The 11,940-nt window shown below is 55.9% G+C and overlaps 1 protein-coding gene across 1 annotated transcript; it reads right to left on the reverse strand.

The window, feature by feature from the left end:
- Positions 1 to 26: 26 nt before the first annotated feature.
- spag7 (sperm associated antigen 7) lies at positions 27 to 11,473 on the reverse strand. The gene is made up of 6 exons (XM_078208122.1): positions 11,335 to 11,473; positions 10,202 to 10,290; positions 8,754 to 8,838; positions 7,663 to 7,752; positions 5,704 to 5,863; positions 27 to 1,622 (listed from the first exon to the last, which is right to left on the reverse strand). The coding sequence occupies exons 1-6, from the start codon at positions 11,446 to 11,448 to the stop codon at positions 1,507 to 1,509; spliced, it is 654 nt and encodes a 217-aa protein (XP_078064248.1). The 5' UTR covers positions 11,449 to 11,473; the 3' UTR covers positions 27 to 1,506.
- Positions 11,474 to 11,940: the final 467 nt, after the last annotated feature.

The following is an 11,940-nucleotide window of genomic DNA, read 5'->3' on the forward strand; positions in this document are numbered from 1 at the left end:
GAAATGAAGCTCTTTCTGTGTCCGGCTGAATGTTAGAAATACGGGTTTATTTGCAAAACGCTAAAATTATTTCAGCAACAGACACCAAGCATCTCTCCAGAATATAATTTACATTCAAACACGGCAAATAATGATAAAATTCAATGTAAAATGGATGGAAGTTATACTCCTGGGACTGACCAGGGAGGTTTACAAAGTCCCCTCCCCCAATGGGAGCAATCACACAGAGGGGATGGGGAGGAGGGGCAGGGCAGGGGGAGTAGAGGGAGGAGGGGGAGGGAGGAGTGGGGGAGGAGAGGGAGGTGGAGGGGGGATGGGAGAGGGAGGAGGAGAAGGGAGGAGGAGAAGGGAGGAGGAGAAGGGAGGAGGAGGGGGAGGGAGGGGGGAGCGGGGAGGGAGGGGGGGAGCGGGGAGGGAGGGGGGGAGCGGGGAGGGAGAGGGGGGGGGGAGCGGGGAGGGAGGGGGGAGCGGGGAGGGAGGGGGGAGCGGGGAGGGAGGGGGGAGCGGGGAGGGAGTGGGGGAGCGGGGAGGGAGTGGGGGAGCGGGGAGGGAGGGGGGGAGCGGGGAGGGAGGGGGGGAGCGGGGAGGGAGGGGGGGAGCGGGGAGGGAGGGGGGAGCGGGGAGGGAGGGGGGGAGCGGGGAGGGAGGGGGGGAGCGGGGAGGGAGGGGGGGGAGCGGGGAGGGAGGGGGGGGGAGCGGGGAGGGAGGGGGGAGCGGGGAGGGAGGGGAGGAGCGGGGAAGGAGGGGGGAGCAGGGAGGGAGGGGGGAGCGGGGAGGGAGGGGGGGAGCGGGGAGGGAGGGGGGAGCGGGGAGGGAGGGGGGAGCGGGGAGGGAGTGGGGGAGCGGGGAGGGAGGGGGGAGCGGGGAGGGAGGGGGGGAGCGGGGAGGGAGGGGGGGAGCGGGGAGGGAGGGGGGGAGCGGGGAGGGAGGGGGGGAGCGGGGAGGGAGGAGGGGAGCGGGGAGGGAGGGGGGAGCGGGGAGGGAGGGGGGAGCGGGGAGGGAGGGGGGGAGCGGGGAGGGAGGGGCACAGTTTGCAGTCGGACCCTCGAGGAGAGAGAAGCAGTAATTAGGATGTTGGATCGGCTCAAACACCCAGACTCGGGGGTCCCCGCGGGAATGAGGGGTCTCCACACGGAATCCCGCTCCACCGAAACCTTCAAACAGTTTCACCGTATGGAACAAGGAATGTTTCCAATCTCCTCTATCTCCCCATCGTCACAGCGCTGAATCCTCATCGAGGATTCACCCCGGCCGAGAATCTGGGAGAAAGCGGTGAAGCTAAAACATTCCGGACAGTTCACGGCAAACATTCTAACCCCCAGCACCCAACCCTCCGCGTCGAGAGACACCCCCTCCCCTCACCCCCCCTCCCATCTCCAAACTGTGACCCCCCCACCGTCCCCCCGCCCCCCGAGGAACAAAGCACAGTTCTAACAGCAGTGAGCAGGGGGGCTTCGTGCCCAGCCTGAGGTGCTCCTGGGAGGGGAGTGTCGGGGTTCCAGCTCCCTAAAGCCCACTCGATCCACCCGTCCCTTCATCACACAGCTTCTGCCTCTTCTTGGCTCTGATCTCGTTCATGGCTTCCTCGATTGACCGAGTGTCCCTCTTGTTGGCTGTGGGCACTGGGGAAGGAGGTGAGACGGGTGAGTGAGGAGAAACTCCAAATTAAACTTTGCCTGGTATATATACACGCGCCGACACGCACCCACACACGCCGACACGCACCCACACGCGCTGACACGCACCCACACACGCCGACACGCACCCACACGCGCCGACACGCACCGACACGCACCCACACGCGTCGACACGCACCCACACGCGCCGACACGCACCGACACCCACACACGCTGACACGCACCGACACACGCCCACACGCGCCGACACGCACCCACACGTGCCGACACGCACCCACGCGCCCACACGCGCCGACACGCACCCACACTCACCGACACGCACCCACACACACCGACACGCACCCATACACACCGACACGCACCCACACACACTGACACGCACCCACACACTGACACGCACCCACACACTGACACGCACCCACACACTGACACGCACCCACACACTGACACGCACCCACTCACACTGACACACACTGACACGCACCCACACACACTGACACGCACCCACACACTGACACGCACCCATACACTGACACGCACCCACACACTGACACGCACCCACACACACTGACACACACTGACACGCACCCACACACAGACACGCACCCACACACACTGACACGCACCCACACACACTGACACGCACCCACACACACTGACACGCACCCACACACACTGACACACACCGACACGCACCCACACACACTGACACACACCGACACGCACCCACACACACAGACACGCACCCACACACACAGACACGCACCCACACACACGGGCGCACGCAGAGACGCGCGCAGAGACGCGCGCACAGAGACGCGCGCACAGAGACGCGCGCACAGAGACGCGCGCACACTGACAGGCAAGGGGTTTGGGGTGGTTTATATGTAGAATAACAGATACCCGGGAGTGAGTTACAGACTGGAATCTAATCGAGGGGTTCGGGGTGGTTTATATACAGGATAACAGATACCCGGGAGTGAGTTACTGACTGGAATCTAATCGAGGGGTTCAGGGTGGTTTATATATAGAATAACAGATACCCGGGAGTGAGTTACAGACTGGAATCTAATCGAGGGGTTCGGGTGGTTTATATATAGAATAACAGATACCCGGGAGTGAGTTACTGACTGGAATCTAATCGAGGGGTTCGGGGTGGTTTATATATAGAATAACAGATACCCGGGAGTGAGTTACAGACTGGAATCTAATCGAGGGGTTCGGGTGGTTTATATATAGAATAACAGATACCCGGGAGTGAGTTACAGACTGGAATCTAATCGAGGGGTTCAGGGTGGTTTATATATAGAATAACAGATACCCGGGAGTGAGTGACAGATTGGAATCTAATCGAGGGGTTCGGGGTGGTTTATATATAGAATAACAGATACCCGGGAGTGAGTTACAGTCTGGAATCTAATCGAGGGGTTTGGGGTGGTTTATATATAAAATAACAGATACCCGGGAGTGAGTTACAGACTGGAATCTAATCGAGGGGTTCGGGGTGGTTTATATATAGAATAACAGATACCCGGGAGTGAGTTACAGACTGGAATCTAATCGAGGGGTTCGGGGTGGTTTATATATAGAATAACAGATACCTGGGACTGAGTTACAGACTGGAATCTAGTCGAGGGGTTCGGGATGGTTTATATATAGAATAACAGATACCTGGGACTGAGTTACAGACTGGAATCTAATCGAGGGGTTCGGGGTGGTTTATATATAGAATAACAGATACCTGGGACTGAGTTACAGACTGGAATCTAGTTGAGGGGTTCGGGGTGGTTTATATATAGAATAACAGATACCTGGGACTGAGTTACAGACTGGAATCTAGTCGAGGGGTTCGGGGTGGGTTATATATAGAATAACAGATACCTGGGACTGAGTTACAGACTGGAATCTAGTCGAGGGGTTCGGGGTGGTTTATATATAGAATAACAGATGCCCGGGAGTGAGTTACAGACTGGAATCTAATTGAGGGGTTCAGGGTGGTTTATATATAGAATAACAGATAGCTGGGAGTGAGTTACAGACTGGAATCTAATCGAGGGGTTCGGGGTGGTTTATATACAGAATAACAGATACCCGGGAGTGAGTTACAGACTGGAATCTAATCGAGGGGTTCGGGGTGGTTTATATATAGAATAACAGATACCCGGGAGTGAGTTACAGACTGGAATCTAATCGAGGGGTTCGGGGTGGTTTATATAGAGAATAAGTGTGAGATGATTCACTTTGGAAGGAGTAACAGGAATACAGAGTACTGGGCTAATGGTAAGATACTTGGTAGTGTGGATGAACAGAGGGATCTGCGTGTCCATGTGCATAGATCCCTGAAAGTTGGCACCCAGGTTGATAGGGTTGTTAAGAAGGCGTACGGTGTGTTAGCTTTTATTGGTAGAGGGATTGAGTTTCGGAGCCATGAGGTCATGCTGCAACTGTACAAAACTCTGGTGCGGCCGCACTTGGAGTATTGCGTACAGTTCTGGTCGCCGTATTATAGGAAAGATGTGGAAGCATTGGAAAGGGTGCAGAGGAGATTTACCAGGATGTTGCCTGGTATGGTGGGAAAATCGTATGAGGAAAGGCTGAGGGTCTTGAGGTTGTTTTCGTTGGAGAGAAGAAGGTTAAGAGGTGACTTAATAGAGGCATACAAGATGATCAGAGGATTAGATAGGGTGGATGGTGAGAGCCTTTTTCCTCGGATGGTGATGGCTAGCACGAGGGGACATAGCTTTAAATTGAGGGGTGAGAGATATAGGACAGATGTTAGAGGTAGGTTCTTTACTCAGAGAGTAGTAAGGGCGTGGAATGCCCTGCCTACAGCAGTAGTGGACTCGTCAACATTAAGGGCATTTAAATGGTCATTGGATAAACATATGGATGATATTGGAATAGTGTAGGTTAGAGGGGCTTTAGATTGGTTTCACTGGTCGGCACAACATCGAGGGCCGAAGGGCCTGTACTGCGCTGTAATGTTCTATGTTCTAACAGATACCCGGGAGTGAGTTACAGACTGGAATCTAATCGAGGGGTTCAGGGTGGTTTATATATAGAATAACAGATACCCGGGAGTGAGTTACAGACTGGAATCTAATCGAGGGGTTCAGTGTGGTTTATATAGCTGGGAGTGAGTTACAGACTGGAATCTAATCGAGGAGTTCAGGGTGGTTTATATATAGAATAACAGATACCCGGGAGTGAGTTACTGACTGGAATCTAATCGAGGGGTTCGGGGTGGTTTATATATAGAATAACAGATACCCGGGAGTCAGTTACAGACTGGAATCTAATCGAGGGGTTCAGGGTGGTTTATATATAGAATAACAGATACCCGGGAGTGAGTTACAGACTGGAATCTAATCGAGGGGTTCGGGGTGGTTTATATATAGAATAACAGATACCTGGGAGTGAGTTACAGACTGGAATCTAATCGAGGGGTTCGGGGTGGTTTATATATAGAATAACAGATACCCGGGAGTGAGTTACAGACTGGAATCTAATCGAGGGGTTCGGGGTGGTTTATATATAGAATAACAGATACCCGGGAGTGAGTTACAGACTGGAATCTAATCGAGGGGTTCAGGGTGGTTTATATAGCTGGGAGTGAGTTACAGACTGGAATCTAATCGAGGGGTTCGGGGTGGTTTATATATAGAATAACAGAATCCCGGGAGTGAGTGACAGACTGGAATCTAATCGAGGGGTTCGGGGTGGTTTATATATAGAATAACAGATACCCGGGAGTGAGTTACAGACTGGAATCTAATCGAGGGGTTCAGGGTGGTTTATATATAGAATAACAGATACCCGGGAGTGAGTTACAGACTGGAATCTAATCGAGGGGTTCAGGGTGGTTTATATAGCTGGGAGTGAGTTACAGACTGGAATCTAATCGAGGGGTTCGGGGTGGTTTATATAGCTGGGAGTGAGTTACAGAGTGGGATCATTCTCTGTGTAAGGTGTTTACGATGGGGTTGCTGTGGATTATCCTGTCTCCTGGTGTGTGTCAGTGATCAGGTTCCCTGTGATACGGCCTTGCCCCATCAGCCACACCCACCACAACCGTACGCCTTGTTGGCTTGCAGAGTGTGCGCCCCCTCTTTGGCTGCCACTGTGCCGATTAGGTGGCTGTACTTCTCCTTGTAATTGGTGTTGGGGCAAGTCTCCTTGGTGGGACCTCGTGCCTCTGCTTCCTCCTCTTCTTTCTGAGCTAACTCCTGCAGAGGGGGAAACACGGAGAGACTGATCACTGGTCAAAGTGTAGGCCCCTCACCACAGGAACTGGGGGGTGGGTCGCAACTCTGTCTACTTCCCCTCACTCCCTCAATCACCCAATCTCTTGTTGACCGCCACTCATCTCTTTGCCGGGATGTTGGGGCGTGACTGGCCGGGTCAGCGTTTACTGCCCATCCCTCATTGCCCCTTGAGAAGGTGGGTGAGCCGCCATCTTGAACCCGCTGCAGTCCCTGCGTGGTGTAGGTCCACCCACAGTGCTGTTAGGAAGGGAGTTCCAGGATTTTGACCCCAGCGACAGTGAAGGAACAGCCGACATATTTCCAAGTTGGGATGGTGAGTGACTCGGAGGGGGAACCTCCAGGGGATGGTTCCCAGGTATCATAGAATCCCTACAGTGCAGAAGGAGGCCATTCAGCCCATCGTGTCTGCTCCGACCACAATTCCTCCCAGGTCCCATTCCCGTAACCCCACATATTTACCCTGCTAATCCTCTTGGCACAAGGGGGCAATTTAGCATGGCCAATCAACCTAACCCACACATCAGCGGCACGGTGGCACAGTGGGTTAGTGCTGCTGCCTCACAGCGCCAGGGACCCGGGTTCAATCCCAGCGGCACGGTGGCACAGTGGGTTAGTGCTGCTGCCTCACAGCGCCAGGGACCCGGGTTCAATCCCAGCGGCACGGTGGCACAGTGGGTTAGCGCTGCTGCCTCACAGCGCCAGGGACCCGGGTTCAATCCCAGCGGCACGGTGGCACAGTGGGTTAGCGCTGCTGCCTCACAGCGCCAGAGACCCGGGTTCAGTTCCAGCCTCGGCTCACTGTCTGTGCGGAGTCTGCACGTTCTCCCCGTGTCTGCGCGGGTTTCCTCCGGGTGTTCCGGTTTCCTCCCACAGTCTGAAAGACGTGCTGGTTAGGGTGCATTGGCCATGCTAAATTCTCCCTCAGTGTTACCCGAACAGGCGCCGGAGTGTGGGTGACTAGGGGATTTTCACTGTAACTTCATTGCAGTGTTAATGTCAGCCTTACTTTTGTGACCGATAAATAAACATTAACTTTAATTAACTATCTTTGGAGTGTGGGAGGAAACCGGAGCACCCGGAGGAAACCCACGCAGACACGGGGAGAATGTGCAGACTCTGCACAGACAGTGACCCAAGCCGCGAATCGAACCCGGGTCCCTGGCGCTGTGAGGCAGCAGCGCTAACCCACTGTGCCACCGTGCCGCTGGGATTGAACCCGGGTCCCTGGCGCTGTGAGGCAGCAGCACTAACCCACCGTGCCGCTGGGATTGAACCCGGGTCCCTGGCGCTGAGAGGCAGCAGCACTAACCCACTGTGCCACCGTGCCGCTGGGATTGAACCCGGGTCCTTGGCGCTGTGAGGCAGCAGCGCTAACCCACTGTGCCACCGTGCCGCTGGGATTGAACCCGGGTCCCTGGCGCTGTGAGGCAGCAGCACTAACCCACCGTGCCGCTGGGATTGAACCCGGGTCCCTGGCGCTGTGAGGTAGCAGTGCTAACCCACTGTGCCACCGTGCCGCTGGGATTGAACCCGGGTCCCTGGCGCTGTGAGGCAGCAGCACTAACCCACTGTGCCACCGTGCCGCTGGGATTGAACCTGGGTCCCTGGCGCTGTGAGGCAGCAGTGCAAACCACTGTGCCACCGTGCCACCCAAGAGGTTGTGGGTTTGGAAGGTGGTGGTGTTCGCACTGAATGAAGGATTGGAGGATGCAGCAGGGAGTGAAGTTTTGTCCAGATCCCACACCCTCGGCTGACTTTACCTTAAAGCGTCTTTTTTCCTCTGCTTTCTGGGGGTTCCACTCCTCTCCCCTGCGATAGGCCTCCAGTTCCTCATCAGATGGAGCAAATTCCTAATAACACAGAGACACGACTCATTAAAAACTGCAACAGCCCAAAATTAAACCGCGCTCGAGAGCAAGAACAGCCCCGGTCGCTGATATTAACCGCGTGTGGTACAGGACCCAGAGGTATCAGACCCAGTGAAACCTCAGCCTGGCGAGACCACCCCCCCACCCCCCCACTGACATCCAGCAAGACACCCCACCCCGCGAGACGTCCTCCCCGCCCCAGCGAGACTCCCCCCCCCGCCCGCCCCAGCGAGACTGCCCCCCCTCCCCGCCCCAGCGAGACTGCCCCCCCTCCCCGCCCCAGCGAGACTCCCCCCCCTCCCCGCCCCAGCGAGACTCCCCCCCCTCCCCGCCCCAGCGAGACTACCCCCCTCCCCGCCCCAGCGAGACTCCCCCCCCCCTCCCCGCCCCAGCGAGACTCCCCCCCCCGCCCGCCCCAGCGAGACTGCCCCCCCCGCCCGCCCCAGCGAGACTCCCCCCCCTCCCCGCCCCAGCGAGACTCCCCCCCCGCCCGCCCCAGCGAGACGCCCCCCCCTCCCCGCCCCAGCGAGACTCCCCCCCTCCCCGCCCCAGCGAGACTCCCCCCCCTCCCCGCCCCAGCGAGACTCCCCCCCCCTCCCCGCTCCAGCGAGACTCCCCCCCCTCCCTGCCCCAGCGAGACTCCCCCCCCTCCCCGCCCCAGCGAGACTCCCCCCCCCCCCGCCCCAGCGAGACTCCCCCCCTCCCCGCCCCAGCGAGACTCCCCCCCCTCCCCCGCCCCAGCGAGACTCCCCCCCCTCCCCGCCCCAGCGAGACTCCCCCCCCCCTCCCAGCGAGACTCCCCGCCCCAGCGAGACCCCCCCCCGCAGCGAGAGGCACAGTGGGTTCAGCGAGACCCCCCCCTGCAGCGAGAGGCGCAGTGGGTTCAGCGGAAGCCTCATTCAGACGGGAATCCCGCACTCAGTGACATCCAGTTCCATCTCCCCCTCTCGATGGGGAGTGGGTTTCAGATGTTTCTCTTGTACCTTTTTGAAGATCATCACATATCTGCTCTCGTCATCCTCTCCAAAGGAGAATGAAGTCAATCCAGCCACCTCCACTACATCGTGCCTGTCAGCAAGGGGGGGGAAACCAGACAGCGGGTTAGTGAGAGGCCCCAACACGGCGGGGGGTGGATACGGGGGAAGTGAGGGTGGACAGGCCTGGGGAGAACATAGAAACATAGTGGATAGGAGCGGGAGGAGGCCATTCGGCCCTTCGAGCCTGCTCCGCCATTCATCACCATCACGGCTGATCATCCAACTCAATAGCCTCATCCTGCTTTCCCCCCATAACCTTTGATCCCATTCCCCCCAAGTGCTATATCCAGCCGCCTCTTGAGTACATTCAATGTTTTGGCATCAGCTACTTCCTGTGGTGATGAACTCCACAGGCTCACCACTCTCTGGGTGAAGGAAATGTCTCCTCACCTCCGTCCTAAAGGGTCTACCCCGAATCCCCAGACTGTGACCCCCCTGGTTCTGGACTCCCCCCACCATCGGGAACATCCTCCCTGCATCTACCCTGTCTCGTCCTGTTAGAATTTTATAAGTCTCTATGAGATTCCCCCCTCATTCGTCTGAACTCCAGTGAAAACAATCCTAACCTGGTCAATCTCTCCTCATACATCAGTCCCACCATCCCCGGAATCAGCCGGGTAAACCTTCGCTGCACTCCCTCCAGAGCAAGAACATCCTTCCTCAGAAAAAGGAAACCAAAACTGCACACAATACTCTCGGTGTGGCCTCACCAAGGCCGTGTATAATTGCAACAACACATCCCTGCTCCCTGTACTCGGAACCTCTCGCTATGAAGGCCAACATACCATTTACCTTCTTTACCGCCTGCTGCACCTGCATGCTTACCTTCAGCGACTGGTGCACAAGGACACCCAGGTCCCTCTGCACACTCCCCTCTCCCAATTTACACCCATTCAGGTTGCAATCTGCCTTCTTGTTTCTGCTTCCAAAGTCAATAACCTCACATTTATCCAAATTATACTGCATCTGCCATTGATTAGCCCACTGACCCAAACCTGTCCAGATCATTCTGAAGGATCTCTGCATCCTCGTCACAGTTCACCCTCCCCGCCCAACTTAGTATCATCTGCAAACTTTGAGATGTTACGTTTTGTTCCCTCATCCGAATTATTAATATATATTGTGACTAGCTGGGGTCCCAGCACCGATCCCTGTGGCACCCCACTAGTTACTGCCTGCCAATTTGAAAAGCACCCATTAATTCCTACTCTTTGTTTCCTCTCTGCCAACCAGATTTCTATCCATCTCAATACACTTCCCCCAATCCCCTCAGCATTAATCTTGCGTTGGGGGCCGCGGGGGGAGAGAGCGGGGGAATGAGGAGTCAGAGAAGTGGGTGAAAGGAAGCCCCAGGCAGGGCGAGCACACGCGGCCCAGTGAGACTCCAGACTTACAGAATACTTCTCTCCAGCTTGTTCATTGGGTCAAACTTCTTCTTCTTCTGCGTGCTACTCTGAATAAAATCAGAGATCAGCTTCTCCATCTGAAAAATCAAACACAATTCAAACCACTAAAACACAAAGCTTTACTCTGTATCTAACCCCGTGCTGTCCCTGTCCTGGGAGTGTTTGATGGGGGACAGTGTAGAAGGAGCTTTACTCTGTATCTAACCCCGTGCTGTACCTGTCCTGGGAGTGTTTGATGGGGGACAGTGTAGAGGGAGCTTTACTCTGTATCTAACCCCGTGCTGCACCTGTCCTGGGAGTGTTTGATGGGACAGTGTAGAGGGAGCTTTACTCTGTATCTAACCCCGTGCTGTACCTGTCCTGGGAGTGTTTGATGGGGACAGTGTAGAGGGAGCTTTACTCTGTATCTAACCCCGTGCTGTACCTGTCCCTGGGAGTGTTTGATGGGGGACAGTGTAGAGGGGAGCTTTACTCTGTATCTAACCCCGTGCTGTACCTGTCCTGGGAGTGTTTGATGGGGACAGTGTAGAGGGAGCTTTACTCTGTATCTAACCCCGTGCTGTACCTGTCCTGGGAGTGTTTGATGGGGGACAGTGTAGAGGGAGCTTTACTCTGTATCTAACCCCGTGCTGTCCCTGTACTGGGAGTGTTTGATGGGGGACAGTGCAGAGGGAGCTTTACTCTGTATCTAACCCCGTGCTGTACCTGTCCTGGGAGTGTTTGATGGGGACAGTGTAGAGGGAGCTTTACTCTGTATCTAACCCCGTGCTGTACCTGTCCCTGGGAGTGTTTGATGGGGGGACAGTGTAGAGGGAGCTTTACTCTGTATCTAACCCCGTGCTGTACCTGTCCTGGGAGTGTTTGATGGGGGACAGTGTAGAGGGAGCTTTACTCTGTATCTAACCCCGTGCGGTACCTGTCCTGGGAGTGTTTGACGGGGGACAGTGTAGAGGGAGCTTTACTCTGTATCTAACCCCGTGCTGTACCTGTCCTGGGAGTGTTTGATGGGGGACAGTGTAGAGGGAGCTTGACTCTGTACCTAACCCCGTGCTGTACCTGTCCTGGGAGTGTTTGATGGGGGACAGTGTAGAGGTTTTTCCACACTCTGGTCTGGGTCTTACCCGCTTCCTGAATTCCGCTTTCTGTTTCTTGTCTTCCTCCTGCATCTTCTTCAGTTTTGCCGCTTGCTCTGAGGGAGGAATGGAGCAAAGGAGCAGTTGTTTTGACCCCGGCATTTAAATTGCAATGTGAAACCCGAGTCTCGGTAGAGGATCCAGTGATGGGAGTCGCACGGGGGAATGCTGGGGCGTGGAATAGAGGTCAACATTCCTGGAGAGTGCAGTCAGAGTGTCCGATATTCCCACAGCCCTTCCCACCGAACCGGCTGATAAACTTTCCAAAGAGGTTTCAGCAACACTTCAATCCGTAAAGCTTCTTCAACACCTCAATTCCACCCCCCCCACTCCCCAATATCTCACACACCTTCTCCAATCCCCCTCACCCCCCAATATCTCACACACCTTCTCCAGTTACCCCCCCCACTCTCCAATTCATCCCCAATCCCCAATATCTTAGACGCCTTCTCCAATCCCCCCTCATTCCCAAACCCCCCAATCCCCAAATATCTTACACTCCTCTCTCCCATTTACCCCCGCTCCCCAATTCCCCCCATTCTCCAATCCCCCCTCACTCCCCAATATCCTACATACCTTCCCTGAAACCCCCTT

Source organism: Mustelus asterias, unplaced genomic scaffold, assembly GCF_964213995.1.
Source record: "Mustelus asterias unplaced genomic scaffold, sMusAst1.hap1.1 HAP1_SCAFFOLD_3203, whole genome shotgun sequence".
NCBI lineage: Eukaryota > Metazoa > Chordata > Chondrichthyes > Carcharhiniformes > Triakidae > Mustelus > Mustelus asterias.